Below are 26,398 nucleotides of genomic sequence, written 5' to 3' on the forward strand. Positions count from 1 at the left end.
GTGCTATGTGATTTAATCAAACCATTAATTGTAAAGGCTTAGAATAATGATTACTACATAATGAGCAATTAATAATTCCTAGTGTTATTATCTTTTTTTACAGCACCTTGTTCACCGATAGTGTTATTTTTTTATGAGACGTAAAGGTTATAGAATGTTTATATACGTTTTTAAGTAACAGTGGTATCTTTCAAATATTGTCGAATGTTATTTTAACAATCACCTCTCAAGTTCTGTTATATTTTGTAATAAATGAATTTCTTTTAATCCAATAGATTAAAATTAATTGACTCCTGACTTGACTATAGGAAGTTTTACGTTACACAGAAATTTTCACTACAATGTTTGTTATCATGGAACCTTACCTGTGTAGGACGCAGATAAATCAAAACGTAAAGTTTACTAGAAAGAAAATGTTATAATTGTGTCCCCCTAGAAATTCAAAAGCTGAAGTCCTAAGCCCCAGGAGCTTAGAATGTGACTGTATTTGGAGAGAGGACCTCTTAAAAGTTACCAAAGTTAAAGTGGGACCTTTAAGATGAACCTTAATCCAATATGACTGGTGTCCTTAGAAGAGATGAGGACACAGAAAACACAGAGAAACAACCATATTAAGACCCAGTGACAACGCAGTCTTCTACAAGGCAAGAAAAGAAGCCTCAGAAGAAACCAACCCTGCCAACACCTTGATCTAGCCTCCAGAATTGTAAGAAAATAAATTTCTGTTGTGTAAGCCACCCAATGTGTGGTATGTTGTTACAGCAACCCTACCCTAGCAAATGAATACAGAAGGCCATCTCATTTAGTTAAAAAATCTCAATTAAAAAGTGGTTTTCTGAGGAAACTTAGCTTTATTCTAGAAAAAGAAAACCTGGAATATAGAAAAGGGAAGATCTCATGTAGGGCAGAAACAAACATACAATAAAGCAGAAACAAATCAACAAAAGAACCCCTAAAATTTTTAAATGCAAAAAATGTTAAAATTCCATGACTGATCTGATCGTACAGGTCCCGGAAAACAAAACACAGGGCATAGGGTCCATACAACATTAATTCAAGATACACTGTTACAGAGTTCTCAGAAACGCAAAAATATTCTTTTAAAATAATTAAGAAGTACTTACTTCCTTCCTCGAAATAATGGGGAAGCTGAGGTCTGTATTGGACTGACATTTCCATATGTCAGCTGCTGTAATGACACAGCTCTAGACAAGCTATCAAAATCAAAGAAAAGAACAGTAATCATATACACATTTTTTTCTTTAAAAACAAAACCAATCTCTTTAAAAAAATTAAATACTTCCCTATCAAAAAAAACATGTGACGACATATTCTCCACGTTCGAAAGTTTCATACAAAAAGGGCTTATGTCAAATAGAAAATGAAATTTACCAACATGGGCCAAAATATCATCATACTTACTCCGCATTCTGAAAGTTGAATTGTGCATCTATAAGCTGCTGGTGTGAATAAACAGTAGGTGATAGGGTAAAGAAGTTATTATGTTGTTGATGATTTGGAGTGAAGGGTGGGCGACCCAAAATTGAGTTTGGGAACATGCTCTTGTTCACTGGAAGTGAACATGTATTCTTCTACCTAGGATAATTTAAAAAGACAATACTAAATTATTATAGCTTAAAGATACTAAACACTTCTATTATCCAGTAACTTAAAACAATTAGTTATCAAGTTACAAATTTTATTTGCAAAGTTAAATAGGTCTCCTAAGTGCCCCTGTAGGTAACAAAAGGAAACTAACAATAAATTCTAAATCTAAGATTAGCATTATTCAGATGCAAGATACATGCACATTTCTAATTTTCTGATGAATTTACCCTACTACATTTACCCTCATATCAAAAAATCTTTTAGAAAATCAAGTTATCACCTGACATTAATAAAATCCCACAGATTCTTACATTTATTCTCAATCTAATTTATACAAAGGTATAAACCATCACATGACATCCTGATTCCTAGAATTTGGTTCTTACAGGTCCAATCAAATAAGGAATGGATTTTATATTGTCTTAACAATTTATAAAATTCTGAGATTCCCCTCAAAGTCTACATAATTTTTATAAAAGATTTCCAATAAAAGAGGGCTCTGTTCCATAGGAATAGGGAAAAACTATACAAAGCAATCAGAATCCTTCACTGATCCAGGGAGGAAAGTAGATATTTATTCTTTGCAATGACTCATACACCAAGGTTGTAGTCTTACAAAGGATTGGATAAGGTAATAAACTGAAAACGAGTATCAAGTAAAGTCTACAAAGAAAAATAGGACCCCTCAACCCACTTTCTCAAAGCAAGCAATTAGAAAACTCTTCTATGAAAAAACAAAATGACAGAGAAACTATGTAACATAGTAACAAGAGAACCTGTAACATAATAATACTTGGGAATGCATCAAGAAAATGTCAAGCTAGCTACCTAATCAACTTAACATGAAGCCTACTAGTTGACAGGCCCTACCCACACATTTTTAGAGTTTCTAATTAGACTCCTGATATTTTCACTTAAAATAGGCATCCACGGATCACCAGAAGAAAAATAAAACCTGGGAATAAACAGAAACAATGTCAGGAACAAATGAACACTCAAAAAAAAAAAAAAAATCTCAGATTAATGAAAAAACATTGTATATATAAAACAAGAATATGCTATTTAAAAAGAAAGGGGCCAGGTGCAGTGGCTCACACCTACAATCCCAGCACTCTGGGAGGCAGAGGTGGGAGGATTACTTGAGCTCAGGAATTCAAGATTAGCCTGGGCAACAAAGTAAGACCCTGTCTCTATAAAAAATCAAAGAAATTAGCCAGGCACAGTAGTGTGTGCCTATGGTCCCAGTTACACAGGAGGCTGAGGTGGGAGGACTGCTTGAGTCCAGAAGGTCAAGGCTGTAGTGAACCATGTTCATGCCACTGCATTCCAGCCTGGGTGACAGGGCAAGACCCTATCTCAAAAAAATAAAATAAAAAGGCTGTGGGAAATTATAAAATTGAAAGCAGAACTATCCAGAAGAAAGTTAAAATGTAACTTTGAGGAAATATATTAGAAAGAACAAAAAGGAAAAGTTGGTAGGGGCAGGAAGGAGGCAAGACAATAGAAGAGAAAACAGAAGACTATTAAACTATGTAATCTAACATAACAGAAGGTCCAGGAAGAACAGAAAAAAACACAGGACATTACCTAACAAATAAAACAAAAAAATGCCAAAGACTGAAAGACACCAATCCTCAGATTGAAAGGACCTAAGAGTACAAAGCACAGTAAAAAAGTTACATGTCAAGGTATATTATACTGAAGTTTCCGAATATTACACAAAAAAAAGCAGTTTATAAAATATTCCAGAAGGAGAAAATGGTATAAACAAAGGGCAAGCAATCAAAATGGCTTTGGACTTCTCAATAGCACAGGACATGGACTCATGACTTCAAATCTCTGATGGAAATGCTCTCAGGCTGAACTTCTATACCTAGCTGTACTATCAAATGCAAGGGCAACTAGAAACATTCTTAGACAGGTAAGTTATCAAAAAAGAAAACGAAAACCTGGAATCCAGAAAAAGGGAGATCTGATGTAGGGCAGAAACAAAGTAAATTCCCCAAGATGACAGTGCTGGGAAACTAACAGTTCAAATTAGAATAGCAGGATGCAGGGCTTCAAGAAGATATCTAAGTTTAAAAAAAAAAAAAATCAACTGGTAGATTACCTGATGTATTTGACCATAGAGAAAAGTTCTGTTAACAGAGTAGAAATAATTTTAGAAATACAGAAAAGTAGCTGGTTAAAAATAAATTACCAAAGAAAAAAACACTCAATAGGTAATATAAAAAAGGCAATATAATCATAGTTACCTACCTGATTCTTACAATAAAGATTGAATATACTGATTTTTTTAAACTGAGCTACCATATAAAATTTATTATATATTTATTTATATATGACATTATATTATGCATTTGTGTTTATATATCACAAGTTTTATATGGAGGATGACAGAGGGTACAAAAAGTGCTAAATCCTCATTTGCAGTAAATATAAATCAAAAGAATGAAGTATAGAAGCTTTACTTTACTTTTTTTTCTAAACAACAGAGAAAAATAAAACTAGGTAGCCAGAAGAATCGAAATAGTCGCCTCTGGGGATTGTGACTAGGAGGGCTGGAAAAAACTATAAGAGACAACGGAAGAGAAAGAAAGATCTGGGAAGAAATAAATAAATCCCTCACAAACATTGTTCCTTATTTTTTCAATTCCATAAGATTAAAATTCCCTAGGTTGGCCACAGATAACAAGGCTCACCAGTCCAGGGTTCATAACAGATTGTGGACAAAATTCTATGAACCACCATCAGACCTCATCCCAAATGCCTGACTCTAATTTGGACCAGAGACAAGGTTAACCTCCAGAAAACAAGTCTGTCAACTTTTTAGCAGACCCTTATGTCTTTTCATAAGAGATTTTAAAAAAAGAAAATAATCCTATCATATTTCCTCACCTGTACACCCTAGCTTCTTCAGAGGAAATGGACAAGTATCTCAAACTAAGCAGCATTCCAGGGAATCCCCTAGTAAAAATACATACAATAATCCTGGGCTGGGCAGTTGCTCACCCCTGTAATCCCAGAACTTTGGGAGGCTGAGGCAGGCAGATTGTTTGAGCCCAGGAGTTAGAGACCAGCCTGGGCAACATGATAAAATCTCATCTCTACAACAAATACAAAAATTAGGCCGCACGCAGTGGCACACACCTATAATCCCAGCATTTTGGGAGGCCGAAGCAGATGGATCACCTAAGATCAGAAGTTCACGACCAGCCTGACTAACATGGTGAAATCCCTACTAAATACAAAAAAAATCAGCCAGGCGTGGTGGCACATGCCTGTAATCCCAGCTACTTGGGAGGTTGAGACAGGAGAATCGCTTGTACCTGGGAGGCGGAGGTTGCAGCGAACCAAGATTGCACAATTGCCCTCCAGCCTGCGCAACAAGAGCAAAACTCCGTCTCAAAAAAAAAAAAAAAAAAATTTGGCCAGGTGCAGTGGCTCATGCCTATAATTCCAACACTTTGGGAGCACAAGGCGGGCAGATCACCTGAGGTCAGGAGTTCGAGAACAGCCTGGGCAACATGGCAAAACCCGTCTCTACTAAAAATACAAAATTAGCTAGCATGGTGGCAGGCACCTGTAATTCCAGGTACTTGGGAGGCTGAGGCAGGGGAATCGCTTAAACCCGGCAGGAAGAGGTCACAGTGAGCGGAGATCATACCACTGCACTCCAGTCTGGGTGAAAGAATGAGACTTCGTCTCAAAAAAAAAAAAAAAAAAAACAAGACACAACAAAAATTAGCCAGGTGTGGTAGTGTGCATCTGAAGTCCCAGCTATTCCGGAGGCTGGGGTGTGAGGATCACTTAAGCCAGGGAGACACAGGTTGGAGTGAGCCAAGGAGACTGTGCCACTGCACTCCAGCCTGGTCAACGGCTGGAGTTTTGAAACCCTGTCTCAAAAACAAAAAAAAAGAAAAAAGAAAAATATTGGATTGCCAGATTCAAGGTGGGCAACAAACACTTTTCATCCTTTGCTCAGGTTCACACTCTTTCTTGGCCTTTTTTAACCCTGGTTCCCTAACCTAATTTCCCATAAAACATAGGATCCTACTTCACAGGATTTATGAGAAAATGCTATTAAACACAATTCACTGTAACAAATTTTGCTTTATAGACACTTGTTTATACCTATAAAAACATGCTGTTTTTCCTCTATAACTGAATAAGGTTCATGTATATTAAGATTTGAAGATCCAAAATGACATTAAGAGCCCAGACCTCACCTTGTTTCCATCCTATACACAGCCAAAACCAAACGAAGAATAAATCTAAAGATGTCTTGTGGCCCAGAACTACTCTACAAAGTTAATGATCAAATTATCCCCAGCTTAAAAACTTAGAATGAGTCCACAGCCAGATGTTTACTCTGGGGCAGAAATCTAGTTCAGCCTATCCCAAATTCCCAGAAATATATCAAGCTCTGGAGCCCCTGCAAAACAAAGGATCTGTCAGCCTCTCCTCAGTATGAATTTTGGCCCTCAAGTCAGGCTCTTAACGAAGGTAGACTTCAAGTCGGGGAAAATCATTCTGAGGCACTCATTCTATGTTCACCAATATAGGTATTCTGAAAGACATCTAGAGTTAAGAAAGTAAATGAAACGCCCATGAATTTCTATTCCTTTTTTCTAATATATTTCACATTGATTTTGATGAAACTAAAAATGACATCAAAACAATTATCTACCATAAACAACATAATCATTTTTTAAACAGAATGTAGTTTCACAAAATAAAATACAGTAAAACTATTACTATAACAGAAGTAAGGGGACCTCCACAAAATTTTAAATCTTCATTTTCTTCATACTCTGAATGAAAGGTTTCCTCAGTAGGTAGGGATTCGTTATATAAAACATTACTCCACATTAACTGTGGTCTTCTACCATCTTCCATGTGACAAATTTTATGAGAGATACATAAAAATCCAGATATTGGCAATATCCAATTTTCCTTACCTTAAAAGTTATCAGTTCCACAATCTGTACTTGACCATAAAATAGTATACTGTATTTGCCTTATGGAGAAAACCTTAAAGACTGTTTCCTAAGGTGGACCCAATGGGAGATTACACAGGTTTACGTGAAACAAGGCAGTAAAAGAGTAGATTAATTCCGCCGGGCACCGTGGCTCACGCCTGTAATCCCAGCACTTGGGGAGGTCGAGGAGGATGGATCAACCTGAGGTCAGGTGTTTGAGACCAGCCTGGCCAACATGGTGAAACCCCGTCTCTACTACAAAATACAAAAATCAGCTGGACATGATGGTGGGCACCTATAATCCCAGCTACTCGGCAGGCTGAGGCAGGAAAATCACTTGAACCCAGGAGGCGGAGGCTGCAGTGAGCCGAGATCGTGCCACTGCACTCCAGCCTGGGTGACAAGATCAAGACTACGTCTTAAAAAAAAAAAAAAAGTAGATTAATTCCTAGTAATTTCTAGTGATAAAGTATTTGGTCCTGTAATTTGCAACCTGGAATTTCTGTCCTCAACTTGACCTCTCCTCCAACAAATTAGAGAACACTCAAGGTTATATATAATTCCTTCATCAGATTCTTTGAAAAGCAGAATACTCCTAGTATAAAAACCAGAACTGTACTGGCTAAACCAAGATACTGTCCATTTTGTACAAATATCTTTGATCCCTCAAACCCACTTCTTTTCTCCACAATACGAAAAATTCAATTCCTAAATCCTACCAACCCACTGTGAAAACCACTTCCAGGTTTTGAACAGGATATTCCCTTTGGCTAAGAATTGAATTACACCCAAGTCTTCAAAAAATAATCTAGTCACATGGCTCCAAACGAGCATTTCTTAAACAACTCATAAATGGCCTGTTTCACATGGAGGCTGTTACAAGACATTTTCAGGCATAATTAACAGGCATAATTAGGGCTATTCACACCAACAAAGTAACGTCACTATTACTGGCTATTAATCAGTATAAATTAATAGCCTTATGGCTGTTAATCAGTATGTGTTGGAAGCCTTCTGGTACTGAACCATACAATATGAAGATATTTACAAAAGTTAACTATGTTACCTGTAATATAAAAACACAGATTTAGTGATCAGTTACAATCTCTTTCCTCACAAAATCATACACTGCACATCTGTTATTAAGATTGTGTTTTACAGTTTCCCTTTGTTTCTTCTGTTCACCCTAATGAAAAACATCTGCTATTTTAAACAAAGAGTTGAAAGAGATAAGACAAGTAATTTAGAGAATCCATAAGTTGTGAGACACATAAGCCTTTCGTGTTCTCACCTTAAGACACGAAAAGCCTTTCTACAAAGGCTGAACAAGAAAAGAAACGTACACAACTAACAGTCTTAACCTGTGCATTTTCCTATAAGTGAAAAGCTGAGGCAATTTCATGCCATTTAATTAAGCCTTAAAAGATAAATGCCTTTTAAATTTTTTAATTAATCCAGCTATTTACCTTAGTTCTTTACCACCCTTTGAAACACCATGCAGGGGTCCCTAGACTATCTTCCTCTTTCGGTCCTGGAGTGGTGGACGAGGGAGTACGCGAGAACGAGAAAAACGAGTAAGCAAAGTAAGCGGTCCTAAGATTCTTCAAAATGTACAAGCAGCCCAGGGGCCGCCCATAAACTTGGAATAACCAAGAGATACTGCCGGAACCTCCCACGCAAAACAAAACGCTACCGTTTCGGAAAAAGTTTCCCGCGCCCCGCCCCCGACCTGGGCCTACACCGCTGCGTTCCTCTCCGAAACCCCCTAAACTCACAGGTGTCCTCCGGGAAGGACTAAGGAGGGCCTACCCGCACTGCCCGCTCAGAAGTTCCAAGGCCCGAGCTGGGACGGCTGGGCGTACTCGGTCGTAGCTTTCTCTCGAACCAAAGGAGGTAGTGGGTGGCCCGTGGGGCAGCTAGGCCCAGCTCCGACCCTGCCTGCGATCTAACCCCCGGCACGGCTGCCAGGGGAGGAGTAACACAATAAAAGATAGGGGCCGCAAGGATTTAGAAGGTTGGGGGCGGTGGCAAAAAGCGGAAGACCAAAAAGTCGCAGAAAAAGCGGCGTAGAGAACCCTGTCAAAGACACCCGGAAGATCGACGTGACCCCGGATGAGAATAGGCTGCGGGGAGCGAGAGGTCACACTTCCGGTAACGCCCTCCCCCCCGCCTTCTATGAGCGCTTTGCTTGAATGCGCAGGCGCAAGACAGCTGGATTTGGAAGGAGGTGGTTTCTTAACTGCTGCCAGCACCAGTTGGGAAAGGGTTAGGACTGTACTAGGAGGACAGGGGAGCAGGTAGTCGCCGGAGGGCCACTTCTGGGCCCCTTGTGTGAACTCACGTGCAGCTGTTCTAACTCTAACGTTTTCCGTGGGTCCTTCATGTGTTGGCGGAGTGACTTGTCCCCAAAGAAGCCTTTCTTTAAGCAATGCTCCTCTACTCTTCTGCCCCGGAGCAACATTAAACTTTATCTGTCTTTTTTTGCCCCTGCAGTAACCTGAGAGCTTCTTTGGAAGGAAAATGCTTCCTTTGGCCCAACGCGGTGGCCCACGCCTGTAATCCTAGCACTTTGACCGGCCGAGGCGGGCGGATCACCAGGTCATGAGTTCGAGACCAGCCTGGCCAACATGGTGAAACCCCATCTTTACTAAAAGTACAAAAATTAGCTGGCATGGTGGCGCGCGCCTGTAATCCCAGCTACTCCGGAGGCCAAGGCTGGAGAGTCGCTTGAACCCGGGAGGCGGAGGTTGCAGTGAGCCGAGATCGAGCCACTGCACTCCATCCTGAGCGACAGAACGAGACTCGGTCTCAAAAAAAAAAAAATGCTTTCGTTTCTCTCTAAAGCCCTGCCCATAGTAATAGCTGGCATTCACTAATTCAACCAATATTTATTGATACCGCCTCTTGAGTGAGCTTTAATAGTTTGTAGAAATGTCTAAATTGTTTAATAATGCAAATCTGTTAGCTGTATTCCTTTATTGTCCACTTAATGTCTATAAAAATCTGACCCCTCCGGTTCTGAAATTGGTAATTTGTGTGTCATCTTTTTTTCTGATCGACATGGCGAGGGGTTTCTCGATTTTACGGATCTCAAATCTCAAAGCCCGTTTTTGCTTTCTTGGATTTTCTCTACTGGTTTTCTGTTTTCTATTTTATTGATTTCGGCTCTTATGTTTATTGTTTCCTTTATTCTGCTATTTTTTAATTTTTTAATTTTTTAATTTATTGTTTTGTTTCTCTAGTTTCTTAACTCAGAAACTGATGACCACTAATTTTAGATGTCTCTTGTTTCTACAGGCATTTGGTGTGATAAGTGTCCCTCTATACTGTTTTAGCTACATCCCACATATTTTGATATATTGTATTTTCATTTTCCTTCATTTCAAAATACTTTGTAATTTCCCTATTGCTTTCTTTTTTTGACCATGGGTTTCTCGTGTTTTTCGTAAGTGGAGGAGTTTTCCAGATAGCTGCCTGTTACTGATTTCTGATTTAATCCCATTGTGATCAGAGAAGATGCTTTGTACAATATTAATAATTTTAAGCTTATTGACACTTGTTCTGTGGCCCAGAGTATAGTCTGTCTTGCATTTGAAATGAATGTGTTTTTTGCACATGGATGGAGTGTTCTATAAATGTCAGTCATGTCAAGTTGGTTGATATTAGTGTTCAAATCTATATCCTTTCTGATTTACTGTCTACTTACTCTACTAATTATTGAGAGTATTAAAATTTCTGACTATTACTGGTTTTTTTCCATTGTAATTCTATCAATTTCTGCTTCATGTACTTTGAAACTCTGCTATTAGTTGCATAAACATAGTTACTCTCTTATTTGTATGAATTTATCCTTTACGAAAGTTTCATCATTATGAAATTATCCACTTTACAAATGACCCTCCTCTTTCCTGACAATGTTCTTTGCTCTGAAGTATATTTTGTCTGATAGTATTACAGCCACTTAGGCTTTCTTTTGTATGGTTTTAACACGGTATATATAAGAAAAACATAATTCCAATTCTAGATAAAGTCCTCCAGAAAATCAAAGAGGAGGGAATACTTCCCAGCTTATTCTATGGGGCCAGCATTAAACTAATACCCAAACTCTAGATATTAAACAAGTATACTGTGGACCAATATCTCTCATAAGCATAATATGCACAATTCTAGTCACTTTTATTTCACAGTATATAAAAAAAGAATACATTATAGCCAAACAGAGGTTTATCCTAGGAATGCGAGGTTGAATTAGCATTGTATTGACCATAAAAGAGTATACTGGTACTTGTCTTATGGAGAAAACCTTAAAGACTGTTTCCTAAGGTGGACCCAATGGGAAATTACACAAGTTTACATGAGACGAGGCAGTAAAAGAGTAGATTATATTAGAAAAAAAGATATATAAATATGTAAAAAATATATTTAAAAAGATAATACGTTATAGGCCCAAACAGGGGCTTATCCTAGGAATGCAAGGTTGAATTAGCATTGCTAAATCAAGCAATATTTACAGACTGAAAAAGAAAAACCATTTGATAATCTCAATACATGCAGCAAATGCATTGGACAAAATCCAATATCCATTCCTAAGATTACAAGGAAACTTCCTCAACTTGATAGAGAGTGTCTATAAAAAGCATCACACTTAATGGTGAAGAACAATGCTTTCACCTTAAGATTAGGAGGAACAAGGCATGGATTTCTGCTCTGACAACTTTTGTTCAATATTGTACTGGGGATTCTAGCCTGTGCAATAAGGCAAGGAAAAAAAAAGGCATTCAAATTAGAAAAGAAGAAGTAAAACTGGTTTTATTTGTAGGTGACATGTTGAAAACTCTGGCACAAGATCTACAAAAAACTATCAGATCAAATAAATGACCAAAACTACAGGTCATAAAATCAATACACAAATGTCAATTGCATTTGTAGTACACTAGCAATGAACAATCTGAAATTAAAATTTAAAATACCATTTACAACAGCATCAGAAATACTTGAGGCAGGCATGGTGGCATGCACCTGTAGTCCCAGCTACTCGAGAGGCTGACGCAGAGGATCACTTGAGCCCAGGAGTATGATGGCATCATCATAGCACACTGCAGCCCCAGAAAGAGAATGGAAAGACAAGCCAAAAACTGAAGCAGCTATTTGCAAATCATGTATCTGATAAGAATGTGTCTGTATGTGGTTTTGTTTTGTTTTGTTTTGTTTTTGAGACAGGGCCTCGCTGTGTCTCAATAGAGCTGGAGTATAGTGGCATGCTCATGACTCACTGCTACCTCAACCTCCCAGGCTCAAGTGATCCTCCCACCTCAGCTTCCTTAGTAGCTGGGACTACAGGTGTGCAGCACCATGCCTGATTAATTATTGTATTTGTTACAGAGAATAGCGTTTCCCCATGTTGCACAGGCTGGTCTCGAATTCCTTGGCTCAAGCAATCCACCTGCCTCAGCCTTTCTAAGTGCTGGGATTACAGGTGTGAGCCACCATTCCGGACCCTGGTAAAGAATTTGTATCCAGTCCGGGCGAGGTGGCTTACGCCTGTAATCCCAGCACTTTGGGAGGCCGAGGCGGGTGGATCACAAGGTCAGGAGTTCGAGACCAGTCTCGCCAATATGGTGAAACCCCGCCTCTACTAAAAGTACAAAAATTAGCCTGGTGTGGTGGCAGGTGCCTGTAGTCCCAGCTACTCAGGAGGCTGAAGCAGGAGAATCGCTTGAACCCGGGAGGCAGAGGTTGCAGTGAGCCAAGATCACACCATTGCACTCCAGCCTGGGTGACAGGGCAAGACTCCATCTCAAAAAAAAAAAAAAAAGAATTTATATCCAGAGTGTCTACTTTTTGAACTCTCATACCTCAATAATAACTCAAAAAACAAATGGGCAAAAGGTTTGAAGAGACACTTCATCAAAGAAGCCATATATGGATGACAATAAAGGCATGAAAAGATATGCAGCATCATTAGTCATTAGAGAAATACAGATTAAGAGAAAAATACAAATTAAGACCTCAACAACATACCCTACCTATTTAATGGTAAATTCCAAAAGACTAGTCATACCAAGAATTTGTCAGAACATAGAGCAACTGAAATTCATACACTACTATTGGGAATGTGAAATGGTACAACCACTTTGGAAAAAACTTAGGAAGTTTCTTAAAAGGGTAAGCATATGTTTGTTTGCATGTGATTCAGCCATTCCATCCCTAGGTATTTACTCAAAAGAAATGAAAGCACATGTCCACAGAAGGACTTGCACACAGATGTTCATAGCAACTGTATTTGTAATTGCCTGTAATGCCAACCCTTTGGGAGACCAAGGCAGGAGGATTGCTTGACACCAGGAGTTGGAGGCCAGCCTGAGCAACATGGTGAAACCCTGTCTCTACTAAAAATAAATAGCAATCTCAGCTACTAGGGAGGTTGAAGAAGGACAATCGTGTGAGTTTGGGAGGTGGAGGCTGCAGTGAGCTATGATCACACCACTGCACTCCAACCTGGATGACACAACAAGACCCTGTCTCAAAAAAAAAAAAAAAAAAAAAAAGATCCAACAATTTGGAACACAAATACCCATTAATAGGCAAATGGGCTGAGAGTGGTCACACCCGTAACCTGAGCACATTGAGAAGCCAAGGTGGGAGGATTGCTTGAGGCCAGGAGTTGGAGACCGGCCTGGCAACATAGTGAGACCCCCATCTCTACAAAAAAAATTAAAAATTTTGCCAGGCATGGTGGTATGTGCCTATACCAGGAGTATCCAATCTTTTGGCTTCCGTAGGTCACACTGGAAGAATTGTCTTGGGCCACACATAAAATACAATAGCAGATGAGCTCAAAAAAACAAAATTGGAAAGAAAATATCATAATGTTTTAAGAAAGTTTACAAATTTGTGTTGGGCTGCATTCAAAGCTGTCCCAGACCTTATGCGGCCTGTGGGCTGAGGTTTGGACAAACTTGCTCCTACCTACTAGGGAGCTTGAACAGGGAGGATTCCTGGAGCCCAGGAGTTTGAAGCTGCAGTGAGCTCTGATTCTACCACTACAAGCAGAGTGAGACGCTATCTCTAAAAACAAAATTAAAAATAAATTTAAGATAAAAATTAAAACCAGGCTGGGCACCGTGGCTCACGCCTGTAATCCCAGCACTTTGGGAGGCCAAGGCGGGTGGATCACTTGAGGTCAGGAGTTCAAGACCAGCCTGACCAACATAGAGAAACCCCGTCTCTGCTAAAAATACAAAAGTTAGCCGAGTAGGGTGGCATATGCCTGTAATCCCAGCTACTCAAGAGGCTGAGGCAGGAGAATCACTTGAACCGGGAGGCAGAGGTTGCGGTGAGCCGAGATCGTGCCATTGTATTCCAGCCTGGGAAACAAGAACAAAACTCCGTCTAAAAAAAAAAAAAATTAAAAACAAGTAAGTGGATAAACAATTCATGTTATATTCATACAGTACAATACTGCTTAGAATAAAAATAAATTACTGACACAAGCAATGATACATGGATTAATCTCGAAATAATTACGATCAGTGAAAGAAATCAAAAAGATTTTTTTAAAAGTATATATAATCCCATTTATATAAAATTTCAGAAAATGCAAACAAATTCTTAGTGAGAAAAGGCAGGTCAATGGCAGCCTGGAAGATGAGGGTGTAGGGGACGGGTAAGGGCAAGAAGGGCAGGAGAGAGAGATAAAAGGAATACAAGGAAACTTTTGGGAATGATACCCATGTTCATTATTTTGATTCTGGTAGTTTCATTTGTGTATTTATATGTAAAAACATGTACAATCTATTATGTCTCAATTATACCTCAAAGAAGCTGTTAAAATTGAAAAGAAAAAAAGCTTTTGGTCCATGTTGCACTTTGGTTTTTGTTTTGGTTTGGTTTGGTTTGGTTTAGTTTTTTGAGACAGAGTCTCACTCTGTCACCCAGGCTGGAGTGCAGTGGCACGATCTTGGCTCACTGCAACCTCTGCCTCCTGGGTTCAAGCAATTCTCCTGCCTCAGCCTCCATTACAGGCGCCCACTACCAAGCCTGGCTAATTTTTGTATTTTTAGTAGAGACGGTGTTTCACCATGTTGGTCAGGCTGGTCTCAAACTCCTGGCCTCAGGTGATCGCCCACCTCAGCCTCCCAAAGTGCTGGGATTACAGACACGAGCCACCGCACCCGACCCCATGTTGCACTTTGAATAAATCTCTCAAACCATGCATGATTTGTGATGTTACACTCGTCATTTAGAAATATTGGTTCACTGACTTATGCAGATCTTCCAAATCTTGACACATTTTATCTTACATTATCAAACACATCACATTTGTTAATATCACTTCCAATCTCATCAGAAGAGTCTTTAATTTTTTTTTTTTTTTTTTTTTTTTTTTTTTTTTTTTTTTGAGACGGAGTCTCACTCTGTTGCCCAGTGAGGAGTACAGTTACACGATCTCGGCTCACTGCAACCTCCGCCTCCCGGTTCAAGCAATTCTCCTGCCTCAGGCTCCCGAGTAGCTGGGACTACAGGCACGCGCCACCATGCCTGGCTAATTTTTTTTTTTTGTATTTTTAGTAGAGATGGGGTTTCACCATGCTGGCCAGGCTGGTCTCGAACCCCTGACCTCAGATGATCTGCCCACCTCAGCCTCCCAGAGTGGTAGGATTACAGATGTGAGCCACCACACCCGGCCAGAATCTTTAAGTATTTGGAAGCAATCAAGATCACAGTAGTGATGATGCAACCTTTACCAAATTGTTATTTTTGCTTGAAAGTTCAGTTATGTCACTGTGAACAAATAGATGTTATTTATTGTCATGAAAATGTTTTCCAAGTACCTAAGTCTGAATAACCAGCTTGTCTGTCAGTAGATCTTTTAATTAAAATGGTGTTTCATTATAAATCAGTGAGTTCAGCCTGCAACTCATTCCCACAAGTGCTTAGAGAAAAGCACTTGTTTGAAAGTTCTTTGGTATGCAGCAGAAGTGCTTTATAAATGCTTTTTTTTTTTCATACAGAATATTTTAAGAGATGTATATTCATGGGTCAAAACAATGCAATTTGCAATTTTCATTGCTTCATTAAGAACATTCTTAAATAAAATTGGAAGGTTTTTAAAACTGCAAGTGAATGGCAGTGAAGAATATAAGGACTATTAATTTGTATCAGTGGTGTTCAACTGGAGGCGATTTTGTCCTCAGGACATTTGGCAATGTCTGGAGACATTTTTGGCTATCACAACTTGGAGGAGAGAGTTACTACTGACATCTAATGAGTAGAAACCATGGATTCTGCTAAACATCCTAACAATGCATAGGACAGTGCTCCCACGTCCACCGAAAAATATTATCAGCCCAATATTCTATTATATGGGTACACCACACTTTGTTTATCTGTTCATCTGATGATGGACATTAGCATTGTTTCTACTTTTTGGCTATTATAAATAATGCTGCTATGAACATTGATATGGTTAGGCTTCCCTCCTTCCCCTACAAATCTCATCTTGAATTATAATCCCCAGTTGTTGAGGGAGGAACCTGCTGGAAGGTGATTGGATCATGGGGGCAGTTTTTCCCAGGCTATTCTTGTGACAGTGAGTGAGTTTTCATGAGATCTCATGGTTTTATAAGTGTTTGGCAAGTTCCTCCTTCACTCACTCTTCTCCCTCCTGCCAGCACGTGAAGAAGGCTCTCTTGCTTTGCCTTCACCTTCCACCATAAGTGTAAGTTTCCTCAGGCTCCTGCACCCATGTGGAACTGTGAGGCAATTAAACCTCTTTCCTTTATAAATTACCCAGTCTGGGATATTTCTTTATAGCAGTGTGAGAACAGACTAATACAAACATTCATGTATAAGTTTCTGTTTAAACATGTTTTCAGCTATCTTGGGTATATACCTGGGAGTTAAACTGCTAGATCATAGGGTAACCCTATGTTTAATTTTTTGAGGAACTACCAAACTGTTTCCTAAAGTGGCCGCACTATTTTACATTAACATCAGCAGCCTATGAGTGTTTCAGTTTCTCCACATCCTCATCAATGCTTATAATTGTCTTTTTTCTTATAACAATCTTGGTAGTTGTAGAGTGGTATCACATTGTGATCTGCAATAGTTTGCTTTTGAACTATGAAAGCCAATCTTAACGCAAAAGACAGTAACTAAATTCTTAGCATTGTTTTTTTTCTTTTTTGAGACAGAGTCTCACTCTGTCACCAGGCTGGAGTGCAGTGGCATGATCTTGGCTCACTGCAACCTCTGCCTCCCAGGTTCAAGTGATTCTCCTGCCTCAGCCTCCTGAATACCTGGCATTACAGGCAGGTGCCACCATGCCCAGCTAATTTTTGTATTTTTAGTAGAGACAGGGTTTCACCATGTTGGCCAGGATGGTCTCCATCTCCTGATATCAGGTGATCCACCCACCTCAGCCTCCCAAAGTGCTGGGATTACAGGCATGAGCATGAGCTACCGCGCCCAGCCAATTCTAAATATTTTTATATAGTTTTGACATCATGATCCCTGAAAATGTCTGTGGATCACATTTTGAAAATGGCTTAGGTAGGTAGGGTATTGCAGATGCCCTGAAAGAATTGATAGTAGAGAGATTTATTGGGAGCTTACTATATGCCAAGCACCTTGCTAAGCACTTTACATCAATTACCCTTTATAATCTGATTAACAGCCCTCTAATAGAGCTACTATAATTATCTCCAATTTATGGGTGAGAACACTGAATCTCCAGCCAAGCAACTTGCTCAATGTCCCACAAATAATGCCAAAGACAAGCTCTGAATCTAGAGATAGCCTGACTCCGGCGCTCTATGCCTTCTCCCCCAGCAGAGCGTAGCCTCCTCCCACACTCAACCCCAAACCTTGGGGCAGAATCAGCAAATAAGGGTAGTAGTGAGGGACTTGAGGACTTTTGATGTGATTTTTATGATTTTTAATTTTGTATTTGGCATGTGAGCTCTTCTGTGATTTGCAATCATTCTACAGCTAATTCTAGGTTCCTTCATCCTGGATTTATTAATTTACATCCCCATTCCCATATACCCAACATGTTTCTGTTATGTCTGCTGAAAATGTTGCTTTTTCAAAAGGAGATGGGAGTGGGGAGGCAGACTGTTTAGAGAGATGCTGACAATCACCAGCCTACGGGGCTCCCTTGGCCCAGAAGAGAGAAGGTAGGAGAATATACCCACTGAGAAAACTGGAAGGAATTTACAACAAGACCTGGGAGCTCTACTTCCTTCGTGCATGAGTGCGCATTGGTACATTCATACGTCCTTGTCTCTTCTTGGCATTCACTTCATAGAGAACCTGAACTAACTGAACTAACTCAGAGGGTTCAGGGGAACCTTTCCCTGAAGAGTAGAAGTTAGGTGAAAATTTGAGATAAGAAAGAAAACAGTCCTGAGATAAGCAGGAGCTTGGCACAATGCCTGCCACACGGTTGGTACTCCATAAACATTGCTCGACCAAATGGGATGCAAAGCACTTTATGTACACATGTAATTATTCCTCACAACCAATTTTACAAAAGGAGTTCCATTATTTCCCCTTTTTTACAAATGGCAAAGCTGAGGATAAGAGCTATAAAGTAAACTGCTCAAGGCCTGACAATAGTTTAAAGGTACAGCTAGGATACAAACAGGTTTGCTTCCAAGTCTGTTGTTTTTAACTGCTTAACTACCAAGTTATACTGGCTCCCTTCAGAGCAAGTGAAAACAGGCTTTGAAAAGAAAATGGCCAGCCTCAGTGGTTCATGCCTGTAATCCCAGCACTTTGGGAGGCCGAGGGGGATTGGACCACCTGAGATCAGGAGTTCGAGACCTGTCTGGCCAGCATGGCGAAATCCCATCTCTAAAATACAAAAATTAGCCGGGCGTAGTTGTGGGTGCCTGTCATCCCAGGTACTCGGGAGGCTGAGGCAGGAGAATCGCTTGAATTGTTGTCTAGGCTGGAGTGCAATGGCACAATCTCGGCACACTGCAACCTCCCGAGGCAGAGGGAGGAGGTTGCCTGGGCAACAAGAGGGAAACTAAAGAAACTCCGTCTCAAAAAAAAAAAAAAAAAAAAAAGGCTGGGTGCAGTGGCTCACACCTGTAATCCCAGCATTTTGGGAGGCCGAGGTGGGCAGATCACGAGACCATCCTGGCTAACACAGTGAAACCCCGTCTCTCACAGTGAAAAATACAAAAAATTAGCTGGGCCACGGTGGCATGTGTCTGCAGTCCCAGCTACTCAGGAGGCTGAGGCCGGAGAATCACTTGAACCTGGGAGGCAGAGGTTGCAGTGAGCCGAGATCACGCCACTGTACTCCAGCCTAGGCAACAGAGAGAGACTCTGTCTTAAAAAATATATATCTATATATATATAAAATATGTATATATATATAAAATATGTATATATATAAAATATGTATACATATAAAATTAGCCAGACGTGGTGGCACATGCCTGTAATCCCAGCTACCTGAGGCAGGAGAATCACTTGAACCCAGGAGGTGGAGGTTGCAATGAGCCAAGATCATGCCATTGCACTCCAGCCTGGATGACAGAACAAGATTCCATATCAAAAAAAAAAAAAAGAAAGAAAAAAAGAAAACGTATTCATAGGAATTCAAAACATACTACTGCACAAGCTATCTCTAATGAATTTTTTATATAACAATCTCAGCTAATGACAATAGAATATAAAAGCTAAGATACAGTTTGGCAATTATCTGTACTCCTCATTTTACATGTAAAAAAAGATATATTAAAGATAGAAAAGGAAATAAATTAATATGCACTACATCATTTTAAGTATGTCAGCATGTAATTTCAACTTAGATATTGCCTGAGAATAGACAACACAATCAAAGAAGGCAGTTGCAAATTCTACATAACTATACTGTGATCGTAGTTCTCTGTTCATTCACCTGGAAAGAATCTCTGGAAATTTCAAGTTGAAATTACTGCTGTCAGGAATTACTGTAATAAAGTATAAATTTGAGTACCCATTTGTGCTGAGTGATTAATGGCTGATTAGGTGGGGTGGGTGTTAAATAGAATACATTGTTTTCTAAGATTGTAAAAAGAATGAAGACTTCTTGGATAAAAATTAGAAAATACAGAAATGTATTAAGAAAAAAAGTAAATAAATAAAATTCAGTGCAGGCGCAATAGCTCACACCTGTAATCCCAGCACTTTGGGAGCCTGAGGCAGGATGATCACTTGAGGCCAGGAGTTTGAGATCAGCCTGGCCAACATGATGAAACCCCATCACTACTAAAAAATACAAAAATTAGCTGGGCACAGTGGTACATGCCTGTAATCCCAGCCACTTGGGAGGCTGAGGCACAAGAATTCCTTGAACCCAGGAGGTGGAAGTTCCAGTGAGCTGAAATCACACCACTGCACTCCAGCCAGGGCAACAGAGCAAGACTCTGTCTCAAAAAAAAATAATAATAAAAGAAAAAGAAAATAAATTCAAAAGATCATTAGAAACTACTATAAGCAACTATATGCTTATAAGTTGGAAAACCTGGAAGAAATGGATAAATTCCTAGGCACACACAACCTACCAAGGTTGAACCATGAAGAAATCCGAAACCTAAATAAACCAATAACAAATAATGAGACTGAACCCATAACAAGTCTCCCAGCAAAGAAAACCCCAGGAGCTGATGGCTTCATTGCTGAATATTACCAAACGTTTAAAGAAGAACTAATACCAATCCTATTAAAACTATTCCAAAAAACAGAAGCAGCGGGAATACTTCCAAACTCATTCTACAAGGCCAGTATTACCCTGATACCAAAACCAGACAAAGACACATTAAAAAAACAAACAAACTACAGGCCAATATCTCTGATGAATATTGATGCAAAAATCCTCAACAAAAAGCTAGCAAACCAAATTCCAAAACACATTAAAAAGCTCATTCATCATGACCAAGTGGGATTTATCCCAGGGATGCAAGGATGTTTCAACATATGCAAATCAGCCACTCTGATACATCATATGAACAGAATGAAGGACAAAAACCATATTATCATTTCGACTGGTGCTGAAAAATCATTTTATAACATTCAACATTCCTTCATGGTGAAATTATTTAAAAAAAAAAACGGATGTGGAATGGACATATCCCAACACAATAAAAGCCATATATGACAAACCTATAGCTAGTATCATTCTGAAAGGAAAAAAAAAAAAAAAACCTGAATGCCCTTCCTCTAAGACCTGGAGTACAACAAGGATGGCCACTTTCACCACTGTTATCCAACATAGTACAGGAAGTCCTAGCTAGAGCGATCAGACAACAAAGAAATAAAGGGCATCCACATTGGAATGGAAAAAGTCAAATCATCCTTGTTTGCAGATAATATGGTCTTATATTTGGAAAAAAACTAGAGACTTCACCAAAAAAATTATTAGAATCGATAAGCAAATTCAGTAAAGTTGCAGGATACAAAGTCAATATAGTATACAAAAATCAGTAGCATTTCTACATGCCATAAATCAGTACCATTTCTATATGTCAACAGCAAACAATCTGAAAAAGAAATCAAGAAAGTAATCCCATTTATGATAGCTACAAATAAAATACCTATGAATAAATTTAACCAAAGAAGTAAAAGATCTCTAAAATGAAAGCTGGAAAACACTGATGCAAGAAATGGAAAAGGACACACACCAAAAAATGGAAACAACATTTCATGTTCATGGATTGGAAGAATCAATATTGTTCAAATGTCCATACTACCCAAAGCAATCTACAGATTCAATGCAATCCCTATCAAAATATCTGTGACATTCTTTGTGGAAACAGAAAAAATAATACTCATATTTATATGGAACCACAAGAGACCCAGAATAGCCAAAGCCATCCTGAGCAAAAAGAACAAAACTGGAGGAATCACATTGTCTGACTTCAAATTACACTACAGAGCTGTAGTAACCAAAGAGCATGGTACTGACATAAAAACAGACACATAGACCAATGGAACAGAATAGAGAACCCCAAAATAAATCCATACATCTACAGCAAACTGATTTTCTACAAAGGCATCAAGAACATACACTGGGGAATGGACAGTCTCTTCAATAAACAGTGGTGGGAAAACTGGACATTCATATGCAGAAGTATAAAACTAGACCCCTATCTCTCACCATATACAAAATATCAAATGAAAATGGATTAAAGACTTGAATCTAAGACCTCAAATTATGTAACCACTACAAGAAAACATTGGGGAGACTCTCCAGGACATTGGTCTGGGCAAAGATTTCTTAAGTAATACTCCACAAGCACAGGCAACCAAAGCAAATGGACAAATGGGGTCATATCAAGTTAAAAAGCTTCTGCACAGCAAAGGAAACAATCAACAAAGTGAAGAGACAACCCACAGAATGGGAGAAAATATTTGCAAACTATTCATCTCACAAGGGATTAATAGCCAGAATATATAAGGAGCTCAAACAACTCTACAGAAAAAAAATCTAATAATCCGATTACAACATGGACAGAAGATCTCAACAGACATTTCTCCAAAAAAAGGCATACAAAGAGCAAACAGGTATACGCAAAGCTGCTCAACATCACTGATCATCAGACAAAGACAAAACTACAATGAGGTGTCATCTCACCCCAGTAAAAATGGCTTTTATCCAAGACAGGCAGCAAAAAATGCTGGCAAGGAAACTCTCATACACTGCTGGTGGGAATGTAAATTAGTACGGCCACTATGAAGAACAGTTTGGAGGTTTCCCCAAAAAAACTAAAAAAGGACTACCATATGATCCAGCAGTTCTATTCCTAGGTATGCACCCCAAAGAAGGGAAATCAGAATACTGCAGAGATAGCTGCACTCCCATGTTTATTGTAGCACTATTCACAATAGCCAAGATTTGGAAGCAACCTAAGTGTTCATCAACAGACGAATGGATAAAGGAAATGTCGTGCATATACCCAATGGAGTGCTATTCAGCCAAAAAAAGAGAGATCATGTCATTTGCAACAACATGGATTGAACTGGAGGACATCATGTTAAGTGAAACAAGCCAGGCACAGAAAGAAAAACCTCATATGTTCTCTCTCATTTGTGGAAGCTAAAAATTAAATCAATTCATGGAGATAGAGGTAGAATGATAATGATGGGTAGGAAACAGTCTGGAAAGGGGAGTGGGGGCAGGAAAGTGGGGATGGTTAATGGATACAACACTATAATTAGATAGAATGAATAAAAGCTAGTGTTTGATAGAACAACAGAGTGATTGCAGTCAATAATTTTTTTTTAGATGGGTTTTGCTCTTGTTGCCCAGGCTGGAGTGCAATGACGCAGTCTTGGCTCACCGCAACCTCCACCTCCCAAGTCCAAGTGATTCTCCTGCCTCAGCCTCCCAAGTAGCTGGGATACAAGCATGGGCCACCACGCCCAGCTAATTTTGTATTTTTAATAGAGATGGGGTTTCTCCATGTTGGTCAGACTGGTCTCGAACTCCCGACCTCAGGTGACCCACCACCTCAGCCTCCCAAAATGCTAGGATTACAGGCGTGAGCCACCGCGCCCGGCTTGCAGTCAACAATAATTTGTTGTACATTTTTAAATAAGTAAAAATGTATGTTGGGGCCAGGCGTAGTGGCTCATGCCTATAATCCCAGCACATTGGGAGTCCAAGGCAGGCAGATCAGGGGATCAAGAGATTGAGACCGTCCTGGCCAACATGGTGAAACCCCATCTCTACTAAACATACAAAGATGAGCCAGGTGTGGTGGCATGTGCGTGTAGTCCCAGTTACTTGGGAGGCTGAGGCAAGAGAATTGCTTCAACCTGGGAGGCCAAGGTTACAGTGAGCCAAGACAGCGCCACTGCACTCCAGCCTGGCGACAGAGCAAGACTCTGTCTCAAAAAGAAAAAAAAGAGTATGTTGGAATGTTTGTAACACAAGAAGTGATAAATGCTTAAGGTCGTGGATGCTCCATTTACTCTGATGTGATTATTACACATTGTATGTCTGTATCAAAATATCTCGTCTACACTATGAATATAAACACCTACTAAGTAGCCATAAAAATAAAAAAATAAGAATCAAAATAAGTGCAAATTGATATCTCAATTTTTCTTTTTTCTTTTTTGTCATCAAGGGATATTTATTGAACATATGATTCAATGTGGCCCAGAAAATATCACAGTTCTTAACTTTTATTACTTTGAAAACTGAAAGGAATCATACAATTTAAGATAGTATTCTAAAGAATTCAGAGTACGAGACAAATTCTGCAATTGAAAGAGTAATTTACTAGGCAGTGAGAATCTAAAAAAAACCTTTCTCAGTGGTAAGTTCCAAATAACTAGGTAGAATAACTGCAATTAATAAAGGTAACAAAAAAGAATAACTGCAATTAAATGAGTTAGTTTGACCAAAATAAGGCTTCTCACTGAACTAATAATCCCTTTTAGGTTAGCATTTGATTTTCCTAAGCTGAGTCCTGAAATTATACCAATCTGTAGACTTTTTATGGTTATGTAAAGGTTAATAAATTCTAGGGCTATGTAAAATAATAAAATCAGTATCATAAACACAAAATGTATCAGTAAGGATATGTTTCACGTTAGTCACTTTTATCTTGTTTCTTCTTCCTAAGAAAGTCTTCATTCATTCATTCATTCGTTCATTCAGTCGATCAACAGATATTTAGTACTGAACACCACCAATTCGCCAGATTCTGGTCTATGCCAATAGCTACATCAAGAATATCACCATATGGGAGGTGGAGGTGGCAGTAATGAAAACCTGAATATAAAAGGCAGCTAAATAGAAAAAAGCCCAAAATTCAAGACGAAACAAGTTGTATGTGAACAAAGTTAAACCCCAAGAGCTAGAAAAATGTCATCAAGGAGCAAAGTTTCATTCAAAAAAACCTTTCCTCAAAAGATAAAGTGAAGAAAACGGCTGGGCCGGGAGCGATGGCTCACGCCTGTAATCCCAGCACTTTGGGAGGCAGGCGGATCACGAGGTCAAGAGATTGAGACCATCCTGGCCAACATGGTGAAACCCCATCTCTATTAAAAATACAAAAAGTAGCTGGGCTTGGTGGCACAGGCCTGTAGTCTCAGCTACTTGGGAGGCTGAGGCAGGAGAATCACTTGAACCTGGGAGGCGGAGGTTGCAGTGAGCCGAGATCATGCCACCGCACTCCAGCCTGGGTAACATAGCGAGACTCTGTCTCAAAAGAAAAGAAAAAAGTGCTGGAAGAAAAGTGAATTAATTGTACAGAAACGTAATTCTCATGGGTATCAGATTTCTTTATTTTTTTTTTTGAGAGGGGAGTCTCACTCTTGTCACCCAGGCTGGAATGCGATGGCACGATCTCGGCTCATTGCGACCTCTGCCTCCCAGGTTGAAGTGATTCTACTACTTCAGCCTCCTGAGTAGCTGGGATTACAGGCACCCACCACCACACCCAGTTGACTTTTGTATTTTTAGTAGAGACAGGGTTTCACCATGTTGGCCAGGCTGGTCTCGAACTCCTGACCTCAAGTGATCCACCCACCTCGACCTCCCAAAGTGCTGGGATTACAGGCGTGAGCCACCTTCCATGGCCCAGGTATCAGAATTTAATGCTTCTGTTTCTAATGTTTCTATTTGTCTTCTGTCTAGCTTTATACCACACTCTCTTCTCTTACAATTTCTTCTTAAGGAAGTTCCACTCAGAGAAGAATTTTTTAGGTTTATACTAACCAGATGGCTTTTTCTAATCTTCCCCAGAAAAATGCAAAGTAGAGTTTGAAACTAACACTGCCACCTACAAGTAAGTACTTTGAAAAGAAAAAAGACTGAAATACCAATCATCTGGGTAGATGTCCAAGCTGCCAGAAATCTAAGAATAGGGCTTTAGAATGGGGTTTACAGAAAATAGAAATGTGATTAAAATAAAATAAGGAAAGAAAAAGAACTTCAAAGTCTTGACATCATTCAAAAACAAAAAGTCTATTTGCCTTTGTATTTTATCTCTATATTCGCTATATCATTGCAGCCATTGCCCCAGATCCTTGGGCAAGTTACTTTTAACATCTCTGCATCTCCCTTTCCTCATCTGCATGAAGATAATAATAGTACTTACCTCTTTGTTGAGGATTACATTCTTAATCTTATTAAGAATTTAGTGTTAATTATGAATACCTAGTATTCTTAACACTGTGTTAATAAGAATTTAATAGTACCTATTAAGAATGATTGAATTTCAATTCAGAGACCCTAGTTCATCTTTTCTTGAGTATTATTATGTTTAGCCTTAACCATTACTAATACCCATGACTCCTTAACTCCCACCACCAGCACCCCCCCCAACCGCAAAAACACTTACCAGACCCTTTGTTTTCCAGTGAAACTGTGGCTATGCATACGATCACCAAGTAGGAATTATTCTCTTAATCACTGTGAAATGTGTACCTGAACAACATGGTTGCTACCATAAGGAGAGAACCTGAAGTTGGACTTCAGCATTAATACTGATAAAGTAGGTCTCTAAGAAATAATTGCTGAGTTGGGCCAGGCCCGGTGGCTCACGCCTGCTGTAATCCCAGCACTTTGGGAGGCCGAGGCAGGCGGATCACGAGGTCAGAAGATTGAGACCATCCTGGCTAACACGGTGAAACCCCCTCTCTACTAAAAATACAAAAAATTAGCCGAGCGTGGTGGTGAGCATCTGTAGTCGCAGCTACTTGGGAGGCTGAGGCAAGAGAATGGCGTGAACCCAGGAGGCAGAGCTTGCAGTGAGCCGAGATGGCACTACTTCACTTCAGCCTGGGCGACAGAG

At 39.4% G+C, this 26,398-nt stretch overlaps 1 protein-coding gene across 13 annotated transcripts in view; it reads right to left on the reverse strand.

The window, feature by feature from the left end:
• TENT2 (terminal nucleotidyltransferase 2) overlaps positions 1 to 8,705 on the reverse strand; it is a 74,022-nt gene extending 65,317 nt beyond the window's left edge. For 4 of the 13 annotated variants that reach the window (XM_037982142.2, XM_007976454.3, XM_007976469.3 and 1 more), the window contains exons 1-3: positions 8,057 to 8,705; positions 1,423 to 1,596; positions 1,125 to 1,214 (exon numbers count right to left, since the gene is read on the reverse strand). In XM_037982142.2, the coding sequence (XP_037838070.1) occupies positions 1,125 to 1,214; positions 1,423 to 1,559 (227 nt within the window). In that variant the 5' untranslated portion in view covers positions 1,560 to 1,596; positions 8,057 to 8,705. The remainder of the gene's footprint in view (positions 1 to 1,124; positions 1,215 to 1,422; positions 1,597 to 8,056) is intronic. The other 9 variants (XM_007976462.3, XM_037982141.2, XM_007976419.3 and 6 more) reach the window with 5 other exon arrangements.
• Between the last annotated feature and the right edge of the window lie 17,693 nt (positions 8,706 to 26,398).

This window comes from Chlorocebus sabaeus, chromosome 4, assembly GCF_047675955.1.
Source record: "Chlorocebus sabaeus isolate Y175 chromosome 4, mChlSab1.0.hap1, whole genome shotgun sequence".
Lineage (NCBI taxonomy): Eukaryota > Metazoa > Chordata > Mammalia > Primates > Cercopithecidae > Chlorocebus > Chlorocebus sabaeus.